The sequence below is a fragment of the Dysidea avara genome, chromosome 2 (assembly GCF_963678975.1).
Source record: "Dysidea avara chromosome 2, odDysAvar1.4, whole genome shotgun sequence".
NCBI lineage: Eukaryota > Metazoa > Porifera > Demospongiae > Dictyoceratida > Dysideidae > Dysidea > Dysidea avara.
Window position 1 is genome coordinate 11,337,223 of NC_089273.1, and position 20,021 is coordinate 11,357,243.

Consider the following 20,021-nt stretch of genomic DNA (forward strand, 5'->3'; position numbering starts at 1 on the left):
TCGTATCTTTCAAGGATAATGGCGATTAGTTCTGCTACGGAAATACCGCGAGTGCACTACAGTGCTGTTACAATCGGATAACAACTCAATTCGTTCGTGACGACCTAGAAATCACTAAGTAATAGCTTATTAATGCTGAATATCATGGTCTGGCTTCCCATGAAACCTGGTTTTTGATGAATAGCAACTCAACAGTTTCGCTGTTTAGTGCCTGCATTTCTGTACAAGCGCATCCCTTGTTGAGTGTATCGCCGCTTTTGGTATTTCTTGTACGTTAATATACCATGTTATTTTAGTGTGTTCTTCCGTGCAAAACGGTTAAAACAGATCTATAAACAAAGCGCCTACAGAATTATTTAATGGGTAACCCGTAACCTTAAGGCAATGAAAAAAAGGCAACTTCATGTCTGTAGTATTGGCAATGCATTGTTATTTAATTGAATGTTAAATGCTGTACTAATTATAACATGCATGTATGGCTGGGTTTCATGCTGTAACTCACTGATATTTAAACATAATTATTTCCATTACATTTCTGAAGGTTGGACCTTAATTATTACCTGACATATGCAATATAATTCAAGTAATTTGGCATAGATACTTTAGTCAGTCAGTGTGACAACAACTCGCAGCAAAGCTGACTGCTCTATTAGAATATCTCGATCTCATGACTCTTATGTATGTTTTTTATGTATAGCCATGATCACTTGAAACTTCAAACGAGCTTCCAGGTATATATTTAGGCATATGTGTAGCACTCAAGCCACAGTTGAATATGTAATAAAGGGTACGAGGTGTATTGCACTTATATACACCCCAAGTTTGAAGTCAGAGGAAATTTATTGGTGATAAACTTCCAGGCAAAGCCGCGAAGTTTATCACCAGTAAATTTCTGATGACTGAGTGTGAGTGATGTATCAGGGGCGGATACAGGGGGCGGTCAAAGGGGGTTCTTGACCCCCCTCCAGAAATTTTTAGTATACCAAGATCAAGATACTCTAATAGAGCAGTCACCCTAGTAAAGCAGTCACAGTATTAGAGCAGTGTGTAGTAAGCTATTTAAGGATTTTTATGTACTTTATCAGCAATAAATACGTAGTTGGTAAGGCGGGCAGCTATTTTCAGCAAGATGTGACCTTTTTTTCTCACCTTACCAAACCTGACAATGTAGTATCTCAGAGTTCATTTTGACCCCCCTTTTCCATAAGTCTGGATTCGCTCCTGGGGTGTACATAAGTGAAATACACAGAATTTCATATAATATACACCATCTCTCAAAATTAACACACACCATAGAGCACAAAAACACGCCATACACATGCAAAGTAACATAACAAGCTAACTCACACCTATTCTGTCATAGTTTCGCATGGTAGAATTAGTTGTATACTTCCTTTAGTGGCTGAGTTGGTTCACAGTGCAAAATCAATTGTGGTATTTTTTAGTAAACATATTCCTTATATTGCTAGAATTGTCTATTCATTTCAACAAATGTGACTGGATTTGCGAAAAGGTACCTTTTTCACACATTTGACATGCCAGCAAACAAAGTGTCATAAATGTTGACTCCTTGCACTGATTGACTTTCTTTTTGTGGCAAAATGTAGCCACATATTGTAGGCATACTCATGGAAAATTACAGACATGTGCTTGCAATGATGCAAAAGTTACAAAGTTTGAAAGTTGAAAAAATGGGTCAAATTTTATGTGTGAAAAAGGTACCTTTTCGCAAATCCGGTCACAAATGTAGTGACAATGCTATCTGCTGCTAACCATAAGCAACCTTCATCAAACTATTCAAGTATGTCAAAAAAATGAATCCAGCGATTGTACTCATACTAGCTTGGGTGATTTAGGTGATTGGTCACTTGGGGCAGCCTGAACTGCCTTAGGTGATTTATCATACTGGCACCTATTAGCCTGCAATTGGGCATGACATCCAGTAGTGTGTCACACAAGACACATGAAACAATTAAAAACTCAGAGTGGCTTTATTATTAGTAGAATAGGCATAGCGCTGTGTTGCACCTGCATTAATTGTTTTGTGATTCTAGTCCGTCTTCTCAACAACTAAATTGTGGTACTTCAATAAGCATATATGATATTCCTAGGACTCATCCATTTATGTGAACAAAACATGGTAGGAACATTGCTGACCACAAGCAACCATCATCGAAATCTTAAAGTGTGTCTATAAATCAAATCCAGTGCTTCTCCTCATACTGGTTGGGCTGACTGATCAGTGAACGCAGTACAGGCTATTAGCCTTGGTTGATTGATTGTACTGGCCAAAGCAGGCTATTGACCAGCAAATAGGCCTCGCAGTTCTATAACTACCTGATATAGAACTGTGGGTCTATAAAGTGCGTAGTTTTGTGTGCATAAATTGTGGTATATATTATATGAACCATGGCTCACTTCAGTGTGTTGCACTTATATACACCTCTCCTCCTCAGTCATTGGATTGTTGCTGTTGTTAGACCTCTTGGCATTGTTTCAGTGTTTATCAACATATAAATCTACTAGCATACTTAGTATATGTTAAAGCATAGCCGCAAGTGCTATATGAAAAATAAAGTACGAGGCCAAGCGCCGAGTACTTTATTTTTCATATAGCACGAGCAAGGCTATGCTTTAAATGATTTATGGAACTTTCTAGTCGTGTAGCTTCACCATACACTAGGACTCGTAACTAACAATCGTTTCACGAATTATTAGCAGCCTGAACGCACACAAACTAGTTTAACAAAGTAACTCACGCGTATTTCACCATAGTTTGGCATAGTAGACGTTCATCGCGTCTTTTGACAGGTTTCACTCGCAACCCACAATCGATTCTATTGTGAGTCACATGGTGAAGTATTTCCGTGATATCTCCTGGACTTGTCCGTTTACATTAACAAACGTAACAGCAATGTTACCTTCTCCCACCCATCATCGAAGCATTTAGGTATGTCTATAAAAGCAATCCAGTGGTGCAACTCGTATTGGCTGGGGTGATTGATCACTCAGCGCGGCAAGGCTATCAGCCTTCATTGGCTTGGGTGATCAGTCGTACTGGCGCGAGCCCCGTAGGCTATTAGCCTACACTAAGGCACATGGGCAACTGTGCTTTATTGCCCACAAAGAGTGCTTTATTGCACCGCAAGGAGTGCTTTATTGAACGAATAAAACACTCTTTGCTGTGCAATAAAGCACTCTTTGTGGTCGATGAAGCAGTTGGCCAGCTGAGAGTGTACTTTATGAAATTTAAAGTACACTTTTCCTTTGATCTCACCCACGCAAAGTTCTACAATGTATAATATACTTTGCTTTTCAAGTGCTGTTTATACATAGAGTAAGTCACCAATAATGTTGTACCTTGCAGGTAATGTACCTTGTCACTATTTTGTACCTTGTCATTATTTTGTACCTTGGTACCTTTATTGTTACCTTCTCCCACCCATCATCGAAGCATTTAGGCATGTCTATAAAAAGCAATCCAGTGGTAGAACTCGTACTGGCTGGGGTGATTGATCACTCAGCACGGCGAGGCTATCAGCCTTCACCGGCTTGGTTGATTAGTCTTACTGGCGTGAGCCCCGTAGACTATTAGCCTACACTAAGGCACGTGGGCAACTGTGCTTTATTGCCCACAAAGAGTGCTTTATTGCACCGCAAAGAGTGCTTTATTCGTTCAATAAAGTACTCTTTGTGGTGCAATAAAGCACTCTTTGTGGTCAATGAAGCAGTTGTCCGGCTGAGAGTGTACTTTATGAAATTTAAAGTACACTTTTTCCTTTGATCTCACCCACATAAAGTTCTATAATTGTTGTTAAAGTGCTATACAAGCTTTGCTGGTTAACCATGGAATTGTGTAAAAATAGTTTTATATTGGAAACCAGTATGCCTTTGTGTCTAACCTGAATATCTCTTGAACGGCTGGCTTGATCTTCATAAAACTTCTTTGAAGTGGAGTTATCCAAGGACTGCACCTCCCATTAAAAAAATTACATTACCAAGAACTAACGACCCACCATGGAGTTGCACACAAATTCACATGTTGTGCCGATAATTAGTCAATTACAGAAGTACAGTTGCTGACGAAAGGTACCCCATGCCGATAATTGGTGCACGATAGGCATTGTAATTTTTCTTATAACAAGATTCTCACTCACGTAATATAATTAAAATTTGGTGCACTAAGAGATGAAGTACTGCTCTATTACAGTAAATGGTTTAAACTGGAAGTTCATAAATTATGTCATTGAATTAAGGAAATGGTTCCGATAATTGTTGACTTATGCCATGTTGTGTAAATGCTACACTACTGTCGGAAACAAGTTAAAATTGGAATACAGATAGGCTGATTACTGTAGCTTGGATCTTATATGATTTAAAGCACTGAGAGTATTAACTAAGGAAATATAAATAAAAAAACCAAACATGTGAAACAAGCTTGATTGGGATACTCTAATAGAGCAGTCACCGAGGAGTAAATATTTTCATACAATCAGAGTTGGAACCTCCACACCTATACACTGTCACTGCTGTCAGTTGTTCACCTCACTTCAGAGTCCATCTATAATTCTTTTGTAAGTGTCAGTCACTGCTCCATACATTTTATAGCATCAGCACACATGACAGTGTATGTGCAGCCAAGGAAACTCAATGTGGGCAAATGAAAAAAGTCTGTAGTTAACTGGAACCAAGAAAATGTGATTTTCACACATCTGTACCTTGGTACCAACTAAAAAGGCTTTATTTCTGCTAAACACTCCTCGACATAGGACATCTTATATACCAAATTTTAGTCCAACCATTGGCAAGATACCGCAATCGCTTTATTTTTGTGCAAAACAAAAATAATAATCATGGTAAAGCTTTTTGTTTAAAAATATTTTCATATGATTTAGTGAATGACTGCTTTATTAGAGTAGTTTGATCTTACATAAAAATTTCATGCAAGAACTTTTCATACAAGCATATGCAAATTATTTTACAACAAGAAAGCAAATCAGGGTATACACCTTTAAAGTTTGTCTTATTTCTTTGTAATTTTCTTTCTCCACCACTTACAAAAATTGCCATAACCCGTGCAAGCCATGTTAGATTTTTTTAAACTTTAGAGAGTATAATTATCATACTTATCTTTCAATTTGAACATATGAAGATTGGTAAAAGTGGTTGCAAATTAAAGTTACGAATCATTTTCAAAATTACAAGACAATTGTAATCCCTGCAAGGGCATCCTAACAGTATTAACAGGTTCCATGCTAGAGTAATCATGTTTTTAGATACTTAAATAATGTGCTAAAATAGTTGCTTAAAATGGAAGCTTATATTTGTAAACAATTTACTCTTTAAACATACTATCATGCTCAAAGTACAAAGATGAATTATTGCTAACTTGACACACTCCAACACCGAAACTTTTTGAATCATAAATTTGCATTTATTGCTTGGTTGCAGTTTTGTGATGTATTGGTGAATTCTAACAATTTTACAGTAAATAATAATAATATTGCTTTGTTTTTACAGACATAACAGTGATATTCAGACGGGACAGATTCTTGGGTTTTGAAGAAACTGGATCAGTAGTGGTAATACTGGAGCTAGTAGGAGGATCATCTAGTAGATCATTTGATGTGACTGTTACTCCATCAGAACAATCACCTGTTTCTGCTGAAGGTATTGTTACTTGAATACTCCCTTCAATTTTGTAATGAAAAATGGAAATTCATATATTTAAATTAATAATAATAATATTTTAAACTGTTAATGATGTAATGTATGGAACCTCAGTTATCTGAAATCCAATTATTCAATTAATATCCTATGTTAGCTTGGCTCACATGCACTCCCACTACCTGGGATGTGCTAACACTATATGCATATTTAGGGGTTAAATTGGGTAGCCCAAGACATTGCTGGATGCTAGGTGCTAAGTGCATCTACATGCTTAAGGCGGATTCAATGTCTGAGATAGATTCAGCACAAGTAATTCCAAGTAGCACTACTTGCAAGTGTGCACGTGCAATGATATTGAAAATTATCAATTGTGGATTCTAATTCATTTAATCCCGAGCATACACAGGCTTCCTTGCCTGTTAACCATATTTGCAGTGGTGAATTGTGTTCTATAGTTAAGCAATCTCTGCTGTGTGAGTAGTGAGTGTTCTATTAGAGTAATTGAATCTATAAAATTGTAAATGTGTAAATACCTTGTTTTTTGTACACAATTTCAGAGTTGTGGAATTTTTAGTTTTTAATATAAATATCTGATGGTCCCTAGGAGTTCAGAATACTTAGGTTCCACTGTAGCTATTATGAAGGAACTATTTTTACTACATTTGAGACCAGCTAGATTTATAGGTATTAAAGCACCTATGTTCTGCTATGACCAGCCTACCGAATTTTTCAATCATATGGAAATACAGATGTCATTTTGCCTAATCCTTATCACAACAAAATTAATTTGTATAGGCTAAAATCTGCCCCTTTTATACTTTGCAGAATTCTATAGAACTATGTAGGACAAGGAATTTAATTATCAAGTATTTGTTTATGTAATGATAATCACAAGCCATCATACTTCTTCAAAGGACGTAAATTGGTCTTACTTACAACACATGTAAAGTCTCAAAACCTAACAGTCTAAAACTGTTAATACCAACATGCTAAACTTCACTAATCTATTGATATGTAAAGTGATTATATCATTCCAAGACTGGCTTTCAGAAATGCGGTTACGGACCATAATACCATACCTGTTTCACTGCCCATACAAAAGTCTCAATAGTAGCAGTGAAATTTATCCCGTATTTCACTGACAGCAGTGAAAAAATTGTAATTGTAATTTCATTGGCTAGAATTTATGTTAACAATGTAGCGCCAATTAGTGTCGACGCGTGTTTAGTACATAGTGACAAATTGCGTACAAAACAACGCTAATGCACAGCATGCGTATATGCAGCGAGTATGGTATTAACTGGGAATAGCATGGGTAGCAGTGAAATTTGGGATAAATACCACTCTTGTTGTATTGGAAATGGTAAATTTCACTCGGCTTCGCCTCGTGAAATTTATCCCCATTTCCAATACAAGACTCATGGTATTTATCCCAAATTTCACTGCTACCCATGCTATTACTAGTACTAATCATGCAAAAGTAGCAGCATTCCACTATAGCCTATAAAATTCCTTTCCTTGTTGTTTCTTTTCAGAAATATAGTACCATTACTCCTGCAAAGTTATCTACAATACTTATCCTCAACCATCAAAAACTGTGTTAGGACATTATCAGTAACTGCAAATAGTGCAATGAGGAACACAGTTATCCCTATTTCCATTTACTTATGTGAACACTTGTGTTACGACCACACTCCTCAGTTTTCCACCATTTTTTAAAGAAATTTTATGGTGGCTACAAGTATGAGAATGCTTTAATTGCAGTAAATTGGTGTATCTCTGGTTTAAGTTTCATATGCATGCTCAAACTCCTTTAACAAGAGTTAATGGCTTAAATCATTTATATCATGTGCAGTTTGTACCAGTTTTCAATATCCAACTGAAAATTTGTTAGAATCAGGCATTAGAATGACATTTTGAAGCCTGTATGAAATATGAAAATGCTTAATGTTTGCGTTTTGGTTCAAAACTCAAATAGAACAATAGATACTTAATGGAGCATTTATTGTAAGGATCAGTTATGCTAATTGCATAATATTTGCTTTAATGTTGTGAAGTTGTTTTCATATGGAAAAATGTATTAACATTTCTTACACAAAAACTTTTGTTAAAGATTGAAATACTCTAATAGAGCAGTCATTTACATAAAAACTATGTAAAATATGTAACCTAATTTGGTAAAACCGTTGACCCACTCATATAGATAGTGAGGTATGCGATTTTAAACATTTCAATCCAGTAAAGCTTAGGAAGTTCAAAAGCTATAAGTTTGAAATTTTCACCACGAATGCAGCCGACAACTATATTTATTTCTCTTCAGTCCATAGCAAAAGCTAGCTACTGATATAACCATGATTTTACACACCTTTTTCATGACAGTATCTTTAACACATGCACATCACCATGGGTAGTGGCAGGAATGGTGAGTGGGTGGTTGATATACGAACAGAAAATGGCCAAGTGGGTCATAATTATGGTGTCTCTAGCCTTAATATTGGGCTGTCAAGACCACCTGTGCAACTGAAAATTAAAGAAATCTAATCTGAGCAACTGTCCAAGGCTGTTCATGTATCTAGTCTCATGTTTCAGCTGGCCAGTCGCATTACAAGGTACCAGAGCACTCTCAGTGGCTCTGCCACTAAAAATTAAAGAAATTTAATCTGGGAAACTGTCCAAGGCTGTTCATGTATCTAGTCTCATGTTTCAGCTGGCCAGTCGCATTACAAGGTACCAGAACACTCTCAGTGGCTCTGCCACTGAAAATTAAAGAAACTTAATCTGGGCAACTGTCCAAGGCTGTTCATGTATCTAGTCTCGTGTTTCAGTTGGCCAGTTGCATTACAAGGTACCAGAGCACTCCCAGTGGCTGGCATACATCTCTAGAAATCCACTTGTGAAAGGCAGTCTGAACACATCAGAGGCATAGCTGTGGTGAAAATGTGTAGGGTATTAGTGTGGCTATCCATTGATAGTGAAAAGTGAACTTCACTGGTGTGTGCCTAGATCAACGATTATCACAAATTTGGTCACATATTTTAAATGAAACTTTTTAATGAAATTTTGCATGGATTTATGGTATATATGCATCTCTGTATTGCAGGTGATGTTGACTTTAACACTACAAACCAAACAGCCACATTCCCCAGTGGTATAACAACAAGTAATGTTAGTATATCAGTGTTCAATGATACCATTGTTGAGGGAGATGAGATGTTTGACTTAACATTAACTGTACCAGAATTATTTAATGGAAGGATATCAGCTGGTTATCGCGATGTGGCTGTTGGAGATATCACTGATAATACTAGTAAGTGTGGTTAACGTGCATGGTGGTATTAATAAAAGTGATTTGAGTGATGATTATTATATGATCACACATACATGTATGTATATTGAATACAATTACTTAGATGTACCATAGTTAAATCTATTGGTAGACAGATATAATAGAACAATGTGTTGATTTTAGGGGACTGAAAATACTACATAGAAATCCATAGGTGTAAAGGTCCAGAAGATATAATTTCCAAAATTTCATAAAATGTTACAGCAACACACAAAAAGAACTCATACAAAACTAATAGTAACGGAATGGTTACACAGTACCAAAAAAATTACATTTTACAGCAAATGTTGTATCAGACAATTTACATGCAGACATCAAGGTTTGTGGTAGGTTTTAGCTCTAGTATTGGAATTACAATGCATATGGTCTGATTTTCAGAAGGTTCGACCTCTTAGCCAAATGAGGTTGATTCAGTCCCTACCAACGTTTCCCTGTACCACCACATACAGTACATCAGCATCACTTTGACTTGATACTTTTTTTTTAGTGGTGCTGATTGAATTTGCTTCTGAACAATTTAATGGTAGTGAATCATCAGGAATAGTAGAGGTGGTAGTTGTTAAGGTTGGGGGAACATCTTCAACTCCTCTTGATGTAATAGTCACTCCTTTTGAACAATCACCAGTAAACGCAACTGGTAAGGAATACATTGATAGATATGATGTTTAGTAACTACTATACTCCAATAGGATCAGGTGTTGACTTTGACTCTAATCCAATTACTATAACAATTGGAGCTGGATCAACAGAGGGTAGAGGTAACATATCAGTGAGCTGTGACAATGTGACTGAACGAGTGGAGACTTTTGATATGAATTTAACACTTGCTAGTGATAATCCTCTAGTGAGAGTAGGTAGGGACACTTCAGTTGGAAGAATCAATGATAGTACAGGTATGATATTAATTAAATCCTTACCAAAACAACTAATCTATGAAAAAGTATATGGCGCTTATAAAAGACCAGAAAAAAAAGTTATGGGATCAAATTGGCTGCCAAGGAATGGCTAAAATGATGAAGGCAATTGTGTCCATTTCTTGGCTGCCACCTTTGGTTTCTTAACTTTACTCATGCTAGCCTTTTAGGAGTGCTGCATACTTCTCACAGCTTGGCTGGATATCACTTCTTTGTGCAAAGCCAGCCTATTGTTGACTTTGAGGCTTCCTTTTAGCCATTTTTTTCTTTACTACAAGAATCACTAAAGATTGCTAGCTGAATCTGTATGTATTTATCGTAAATTTTAAAATGAAAAATTATCATCATGTAGCTATTAGAGCGACTTATTACAAAGCCGAATCCTATACAGGGCGTTATGTGCAACAATATCTACAGGGTGATTTTACAAGGCTGAATGCTCTACAGACTCTACAGGGTGACTTGTTTATGGCTGAATTGATTTTACTTCTTGGTGACTATTCTATTAGAGTATCTTGATTGTGCTTGTTTCACAAGCTTGGTTTTTGCCTTGTATTTCCTTAGCTAATACTCTCAGTGCTTTCAAACCACAAGCGAATTACACTACAATAGTTACTTCATATGCAGACAGATTTTCAAGTTATTACATCAATAAATTACTTCACAACAAATTAATCACTATTGCAATATTCAAAATCACAAATAACTCTGTTATTCCTAATCAGATCAGTTCAATACTTGTGCTGTAAACGTGCTGCATTATGCTCGTACTGCCCTACGCATTTGAAGAAAATCAACCAAAGAATGTGAGAGTAAATTGTTATTTTTCTGAAGTATACAATATGAAAATGAATTAAGAACACATAAAAAATAAAAATTATAAAGGTAACAAGATGAACTTTGAAATGGATAATTCGGTAATGGCTGGGTGGAGTTGACACAAATTTGAAATAGGAGATTCCCTACTCCCTAGGGAGTTTTAGCAGCAAAACTGGTTACTTTCCGCTCAGGCACGATCGAGTTACAGATACGTGAAAACATTGTTTACTCGGTTCCTGTAAAATGTGCACTTGTCTGTTGCATGTCCGCACTTGGCCATATGACACACTATCATGTATCCTGATCTATTTTGATCAGTGTGTGACATATGTAATATCCTGTATAGTTGTGGTGAACATTGAACAGTACAGTTATGAGACAAGAGAGAACAGTAGTGAAGTGATATTAACACTAACACTCAGTCAAGTATCATCTGAACCATTTGAAGTAATACTGACTACAATGGACATCACTGCTACAGGTAAGAGTGTAAAACAGCTAAATGGCTAATCTTTTCTACATATGTGACCGGATTTGCAAAAGGTACCTTTTCCACACACAAAATTTGACCCTATATTTGAACTTTACAGCCTCATAACTTTTTAATCATTAGGTATAATCATTTGTAATTTTTGATGAGTGTAGCTACAGTATCTGGCTGGAGTTTGATGCAAAGAGCAACTTAATCAGTATAAGAAATCAACAGTTACAACATTTTGTTTGCTGGTATGTACAATGTGTGGTAAAGGTACCTTTTTGCAAATCTGGTCACATATTATATTATGCATGTAATTTAAGACAAATACAAGGAAACAATGACTTCTGCCTTATTGAATGGCGTATTATTTGTAATGTTAATTTTGCATGCAGAAGCTGATGATTACAATGGAGCAAGGATCACAGTTAATGTTCCTGCTGGAGTATTAACACAATCATTTACAATAGACATTATTGATAATGATGTTGTAGAATGTGATGAAGTGTTCAGAGTCACTATAGAGTCTGTTACCACATGTGGAGTTACTACTGGAAATTGTATTAGTAGCAATGTAACTATAATGGATGATGATGGTGAGTGGAGTAATTATAGTATGTGTGACCATGACTAACTAGATTTAATGATGATATTTGGTCAGCAAATAGCAACAATATAGATTAAAATCTTACTTTTTTGAAGCAAGGTTGTGGTCTTTTACTTTAATTCAAAAATTGGGTATGTGTGGAGGACTCCTTTTGCAAATCCAGTTAACAGATTCACAAAATTGGGTCTTCCTCACATAATTGATTTTACACATTTGTAAAACCCAGTCTGGGAAAAAGGGTCTTATCACTTTTTTAGAAGTATCAAGAAATGCCGGTTTTAAGTATTTAATGTGTTGTAGCTCACCAATGGAAGCTACGTGTACCAAATTTTCACTCATTTTATACCAATTTCTTACATTCCAAAACGTCCACTATTCAAGTAGCCAGCAGCTAAGTTTCCTGCCATTTTAGATAGTTTTAAACCGAGGTTGACTGTATCAGGTGAGCTCCAATAGGGGAGAAAGGTGGGGCCTGGAGGGAGGGCAAAAGGGTGTTCAAATAAATTGAAAAAAGGTTTAGGGATGTAGTAGGCCAAATTTCAGGTCTCAAAACTGGCTTAAATGAAAGGAAATTTACAACATAGATCTTTATTCAACACCACGGAGCTGTACACTCACATACAGCCATCCTTAGGTTACCAGAGTTCCATTAATGCCCCACACCACATGTACAGATCGTCACTGGGCTTGGGAAAAGCAGCCAGTAAAACCAAACCACTCAAGTCTAGCTGATTTTGATTGTGAATTTAGATAGTTTATTCATGTAGCTTTGTGTTCTTGGTGAAAAAATTTGAATCTGCTGACTTGGGTGATAAGGCCTGTTTATCCATACTGGGTCACATATGACGAATTGTAACTTCAGATTAGAAAATATTATGGACTTGAAATTTGCTCAGTAGTGAGTGCCAACATGTCTTAATGGATGAATAAAATCTCAAGTTCACTTCTTTTTTTTCAGAATTCGTTATGCTCTTCTAAGTTCATAATTGGATGTGCACTTAAGAACCATCTGTTCTGCAAAATCAGGTTTATCGCTATTCTGAACAGAGGATTATAATCTTATATAATTGTATATTGCAACTACTTATCAGCTTAAAATGTCTGCAAACTAAATTAATGTGTTATGATGTATGTTCAATCTGACCAAATATCAGTTCAATATTCCACACAGAAAGGACAATGTATACTTTAACATGCATATTTTTGGGGAGGCTATAGAATAGTAATAATGTCACGTACTTATTTTTCCACCCACAGAAACAATATTATCACTGAACCAAACAGAATATTCAGTATCAGAAGATGATGGTCATGTACTAATTACTGTAGCACTAAGCACTGCAGCATCACAAGATATTACTGTACAGATCACATTCAATAATGGAACAGCTACTGGTAATAGATAACTGATCTGTTCTGTGATATTGTTAATGTATCCTTCACAGGTGGAGAAGATTATGGTGTGGGAACTCCTTCATCATTCACTTTCCCCATACGAGCAGGAACATTATCATCATCTACCACTATGGATATTGTTGATGATATGATTGTTGAAGATGATGAGACATTTGATATTACTATAACATTGATGACAACTTGTTTATCAATAAATGTTGATGATAATTCTGCTACTGTAATCATCCTTGATGATGAAGGTACATAATTGTAACATAGTGTTCATGAAGTATGTGAGTGACTAACCAATTGATCTACTTTTAGAGTACTATCTAGCACACCTATTCTTCTTACATTAAGCATTCAGTAATGCAAAGTAACAAATTAGTTATAAATTAGTTACAAAGTAAATACAAATATAAAATTAATGCTATCAAATAAATAAAACACACATGTTACCAGATTTTACAAAACTGATCCAAATCGCAAATCAGGAAAAATCAAACTAACACCACCAGTGGATAGCTACACTATAATACTAATAGTTTTGACACTCACCAATATTGGCTTGTTTAATTAATGCGAATAACTGTATTGTTAATTTTAAGCAGTATCTTATAGTCCACTTATCATAATATTGTAACAATTGTAGACAACAATGCATTGTTAACTGCAACAATGTCACTTCTTGTAATTTCCATTCACAGACATTACAGTGACATTCAGTCAGGACAGATTCTATGGTTCTGAACAAACTGGATCAGTAGTGGTAACACTGGAGCTAGTAGGAGGATCATCTAGTAGATCATTTGATGTGATTGTAACTCCATCAGAACAATCACCTGTTTCTGCTAAAGGTATGATTAACTACATACAGTACCAGCCACTGGGGCAGATCCAGGGTTTGGCAAGGGCAGGGTAGTAGGCATAAAAAGAAGTAAGGAGTGTGGTGGCTGTCCCCCCCAGAAGCTGCAGCTATCTTTCAGAACTGAAATTTTGATATAGAGCAGTTTAGTGCATTCGTACTGTTTGCTAAGTGTACTTCATTGATCAAGAGCTGTATAGAGATAAATGACAGTCATGAGTTCAGCTAGCTGTATTATGAGTCATGGGAAGGACCATCTGCATTTCATTTGCAAAAGATATATATTTTTAGCAGACCAAGTGTGCCCATTCGTGGGATAGTACTGCAAATATACTCAGTAACCGTGGATATTCTCAATTTGTAATAGTGTTACATGTGGTGGCTGTTCTATTTGGAATATTTGACTGACTACTCTATTAGAGTGTCTCGATCTTGTATAAAATTTGTGTGTGTGTGTCCCTAGTCCCCTTCCCCCCTTGATCCGCCACTGAGCCATTTTCTTATATTACTTACAAATGGTGAAGATAGCTCAGGAGGATTGGAACATAATAAATAAATATTTTACTGAACCATCTTTTTGGACATAATTGACATTAGTAGAGAAACAATAGTAGTGGTAATAACTTTTGGTAAACTATTCGGGACTACTTCTTAATTGAAATGGATTCTGTATGAATGTAACACCTACTGAATTTATGGAGACAATCTATTGGTTTGGTCTTCCAGTGGAGTTATATTACGTATATTTTGGATTACTACGTACATTGGAACCAAGCCTAACAGATGCGTGCAACTGAGCAGCTAAGGATTCTATTATAAGCATGTCAATTTTAAATTCTAACTGATGCCCACTCCACCACCACCCTCTATTGTATGTGAGCATCCATCATACTGCAACACTTTTATTTAACCTCACAAGGCTTTGAAAAGGCTAACATAACACCATCTTTAGTAAACATTCTTATAGATGAAGTTTCGGAATGAGTTTATTTAACTTTATTAGTTTACTACAGCTATTATTCTTTCCAGAAAAGTTTCTCACTTGCTATATTTCAAATTTTGCTCCAATTTTACTCAGAATATTAATAAATGTAACCTTCTCAGTGAAAACTCGTCTAGTTTGCACAACTTTTGAATTTCTTTTTATTTTCTCAGCATTATCTGCAATTTCCAAGGAATGGTTCGCCAAAATTTCAGTTAGTTATGGTCAGTAGTTTTGGAATTACTACCTAGAAAGTAGGGAAAGCAAGGAAATCGATTTGTAAAGGGACTATACTAAAAATATATGACAGGCACTAACATTTACAGCCATAACTTCCATTTGGATTAGTCTGCAGTGTTGAGATTTGGCTTACAATGTTCACCATGGTATTGTTAGATCAGCCAAGGTATAGGTTTAGCCCTACAGTCACTTGTACGTATGTAGGTGTGTGAATGCAGTTTTACTGAAAAAATTGCAATAATTTTGTTTACGTCTATGCATTATAAACGAACATATGTGACGCGCAAACCATTGGGGCTACAGAAACAAAACAAAGATTTTCAAACTTCCCATGAGTAGATGAATAAGATGGTGTATAGGTTTAACTGATTTAAGACTTCCTTTCCTGAGTAATGGCTCGATTAAAACTTGCATAAATTTTCTTTGTAACACGAGTAGGCCTAAACACGAGAAATTTCTCCTGTTTTTTAAATCTCGTTTTTCTCAAAACACATGCTTGTGTGAACTAGTTGGGTTTTCACTGAGACAGTCATAAATGTTTATTGTAGTACAGTATCTGAAGTTATAAAAAATGTGTGACTGTTGTGTTAGAATATTTTGGAAAAGACAAGTCAAGTCCTCATAATTTAGCTTAAAAAGTTCAACAAATACACAATATGTAGTTGTAAGACTTGTGTGATTTGTATATCCTTAGATAATGGTCTGTTGTCCTAGTTGACTCTGATAGTACAGAGCCAGCTCTATAAACTTCAAACTGTGCTTGCTATTACACACCTTCACTTATTGTTTCCCTCAAGGTTTTCATATTTTATGGACCAATAATATAGTATTCAATATAGAGCTGAGTGATAGTTGCGATCTATCGATTATCGTGATAGTAAGTAACAATCGTGATAATGATAGTATGCAATCATACTATCGTGATATACAAAACATGTCTCACAAACATGAATAACAGCAGCAAACATGATAGTGTTGAAGTTGGGGAAACTGTGAAAGTACAGTTGAGGATGCACAACAAAGATGACAACTGTAATACATACCAATTTTTACCAATGGGTGTAAGAAAAGCAGATATGTGGTGTGCAATTGAATTATTGTGTGTCATTTATGTGAAGTTGAGTGTCTTTGATAACTAGTAGTAATATCGTGATACTATCGCTATCGTGATATAAAATTACTATCAAATTGTGATAGTGATAGTTGCACTATCGCTCAGCTCTAATTCAATTCACCATGAGCACCCATATTCTATCATCACTAATGATAGTGCTGAAAAATACCTTAACTATGTCAAATATTTTCCATGCTATTTGCACACAGCAAAGAAAACTACTTTTACATTACAGGAATACTGTTGCTTTCCTATCCTATTTTCTCTAGGTGGTGTTGATTTTAACACTGCATACCAAACAGTCACATTCCCCAGTGGTATAACAACAAGGAATGTTAGTATATCAGTGTTCAATGATACCATTGTTGAGGGAGATGAAATGTTTGACTTAACATTAACTGTACCAGAATTATTTAATGGAAGGATATCAGCTGGTAGTCGTGATATGGCTGTTGGAATAATCAGTGATAATTCCAGTGAGTTTGTTTTCTGTGCAGTTAGTGACAATAATTATGATTGGTTCAGATAGGTTTGTGGGAATTAGAAATGCATAAACTATTAATTTGTATTGTTGTTGTAGTACTTTATCTTAGATTTATGGTTTCAATAAAATGCGCAAATGTATAATTGTGAATGGGCCTGCGAAAACAGGGAATGTTGGCACTGAGATATGACCTTTAGTCTGACGGGGTGTAGTTTGTGCCCACATGCCCTGTTTTTGCAGGCCCAGTCATATATATTGGTACAACCAGAAGCATTGAAACAAGGTTCAAGGAAATGATTTTGAAACAAAGAATCTACTTGCTGGTCAAAGAAACAGAACGACTATCACGTTATAATCTGACTGCATGCATTATGTACTTACCTTTGTCCTCCTTTGTGTTCCATTTCTTTTTGCTGACAACTGAAGGTATCGATTTGCAGTAGCACACTGTATGGTTTCCCTGCACTACAGTTTGCAAACGGGAATCGTCTGTATTTCCAAGATTACTGGATTGATTGCAGAGGCACTTCTATTATTGTTCTTTGTTTGTAACACTGCGTAATGGGCTGAAATAGGTGAAGGCAAAGTGTAATGGCCATTTCACTTTTGTGCCAGTAATTGATAGTTGAGGCATGTGAATCATCCGTATTTTTCATGTTGACTGGATTGATTGCAGAGATGCTTCTCTTACTGTTCTTCGTTTGTAGCACTGTGTACAATGTATCTGGCTGAACATAGCTGAAAGTGAAGCGGCTACTTCACTTTCAAGTCAGTAATTGATAACTAGGATGAGTGTTAGACTGAATTAAGGATTAAATGTTCACTAGTAATTCTGCAGGTGCTGGTGACCTCCTTGCTTCCCTACTTTTTTTGATGATACCTAATTGAACTTGAAATTCAAAATTTTCCTTATACTTGTACTCTTGGTTATGCCTAACCAATACTGCCAAAGCACCAGAATGTTATTATGAAGCTGGTTTTTGGGTGATATTTTTGGCCAGAAAAACCAATATTATACAGTACTACTGTACTATATGATATAAATGTTTTATTCTAGCTTCATGCTAGTACTGTGTGAGAGGTGTCTCCAATAGAATTTTATATTATAGTGCAAGTACATTTGTGAGAATGCAATTAACTGCGTACTTCTGAAAATGATCCCATTATTACAGAACTATTCCTATTTTTCTGGCATATTCTGCCACTCTCTAGTTAAATTGAAGTTAAACTCTACCCTACCTCCTGCAGCTGGGTACAATTATAAGGACAGAACTATGAAATAATCCTTTTTTGCATGCTTATCCACACTTCGGACATTGAAGAACTTCATCCTCTTGGATATATCATTTTTACACTAATAGTAGCTGCATGTGTAAAATGAATGAATTTAGTCATACTTATGACACATCAATGTTCACTTCTGTGTTGAAAGTTGATTAGTACTTGGGCCACAACTAAATGATAATTAAACTCCAAGACCAAGGGAACTACCTGTTGGTTGTGGTGTCTAACTTATTTAGACTAAGCACTGCAATTGTTTGAAGTACGTACCTTTATTGCATTGGTATGAGTGTGGGGTGAAAAAGCAATGATGAATGGTTGAACACTCATCCTGAAGTTCTTATGGTTCCCACAAAAATTTTTTTTCAAGGAATGGGTACATGTAACCACAGTAACAACTACAGCTAGATACGCTTAGTCTACTATTTGTCCAGAATTATTTACAGAACACAGAGAAGTAGAGTACTACTATTAGCCAAGAAGAAAATAAATGTTCAACTCTGCACCAAGAACAAGGAATTGCTATTTGATAATTCATGATGGTGAATATTAGCCGGCTCCACTAAGTTAAAGACTGAGTTTTTCAACAGTCAGTGATGCACAAAATGCTGGAGTAAGACATACAAAGACACCTGCTGTAGTGTGTCTATTGTGTTATAATTGTTTATAATGCACAAAATTTGTTGAGGGCACACAGGTGACTAAGTGACATGTGTAGATGAATAGGTCAAGTCAATAAGTAATTTAGTAAACCTCTAAATGAGCTAAACACATGAAATATTCTGCTAGCTGCAGACTTGAAGCATTTTATTATTCATATTTTTTTGTAGTGTTGGTGATAAATTTTGCTTCTGGACAATTTACTGGTAACGAATTATCAGGAATAGTAGAGGTGGTAGTTGTTAAGGTTGGGGGAACATCTTCAGCTCCTCTTGATGTAATAGTTACTCCATCACCGGTATCAGCAACTGGTAAGGAATACATTGGTAGATATGATGTTTAGTGACTACTATACTCCAATAGGATCAGGTGTTGACTTTGACTCTAATCCAATTACTATAACAATTGAAGCTGGATCAATAGAGGGTAGAGGTAACATATTAGTGAGCTGTGACAATGTGACAGAACGAGTGGAGACTTTTGATATGAATTTAACACTTGCTAGTGATAATCCTCGAGTGAGAGTAGGTAGGGACACTTCAGTTGGAAGAATCACTGATAGTACAGGTATGATAGTAGTATAATATATCTATGTTGACCAGTGTGTGACATATATAATATCCTGTATAGTTGTGGTGAACATTGCACAGTCCAGTTATGAGACAAGAGAGAACAATAGTGTAGTGATATTAACACTAACACTCAGTCAAGTATCATCTGAACCATTTGAAGTTGTACTAACTACAATGGACATCACTGCTACAGGTGAATAGAGCAAATGAAAAATAAAACACACAAAGAAACACGTACTGTCACCTTTTAATTTTATTACAACACATTACCCCTTTTCCATTAACAAAGTTCCACATGTACAAAACAAGTACATTTTCTTTGCGTTTTAAGCACAAAATTCATTTATTAGAAATTTTATACAATATTTCCTGAGGCTACTAAATCCAATAGAAACTTATGGCAAAGTAACTGAATAGTTAGTAACCTGTTATCTTGCTAACGATTGTTTACTACTGTACATTCATCAAATGAAAATTAGGAAGCCAAAAACAAAACTGTTAGATCACTTTCTGGATAAGACAGGCATCATTAGCATTCAAATCTAGAAGTCCTAGTCAATACACCAATTCACGGTATGGCACTGACTCAATAAAATT

At 35.8% G+C, this 20,021-nt stretch overlaps 1 protein-coding gene across 1 annotated transcript in view; it reads left to right on the top strand.

Moving 5' to 3' along the window:
- LOC136247809 (adhesion G-protein coupled receptor V1-like) overlaps positions 1-20,021 on the top strand; it is a 76,821-nt gene that overhangs the window by 1,328 nt on the left and 55,472 nt on the right. The window contains exons 5-17 of the mRNA XM_066039633.1: positions 5,521-5,670; positions 8,771-8,977; positions 9,504-9,653; positions 9,706-9,909; positions 11,096-11,230; positions 11,620-11,820; positions 13,089-13,226; positions 13,277-13,486; positions 13,934-14,083; positions 16,697-16,903; positions 19,023-19,163; positions 19,216-19,419; positions 19,483-19,617. Coding sequence (XP_065895705.1) covers positions 5,521-5,670; positions 8,771-8,977; positions 9,504-9,653; positions 9,706-9,909; positions 11,096-11,230; positions 11,620-11,820; positions 13,089-13,226; positions 13,277-13,486; positions 13,934-14,083; positions 16,697-16,903; positions 19,023-19,163; positions 19,216-19,419; positions 19,483-19,617 — 2,232 coding nt within the window. The remainder of the gene's footprint in view (positions 1-5,520; positions 5,671-8,770; positions 8,978-9,503; positions 9,654-9,705; positions 9,910-11,095; positions 11,231-11,619; positions 11,821-13,088; positions 13,227-13,276; positions 13,487-13,933; positions 14,084-16,696; positions 16,904-19,022; positions 19,164-19,215; positions 19,420-19,482; positions 19,618-20,021) is intronic.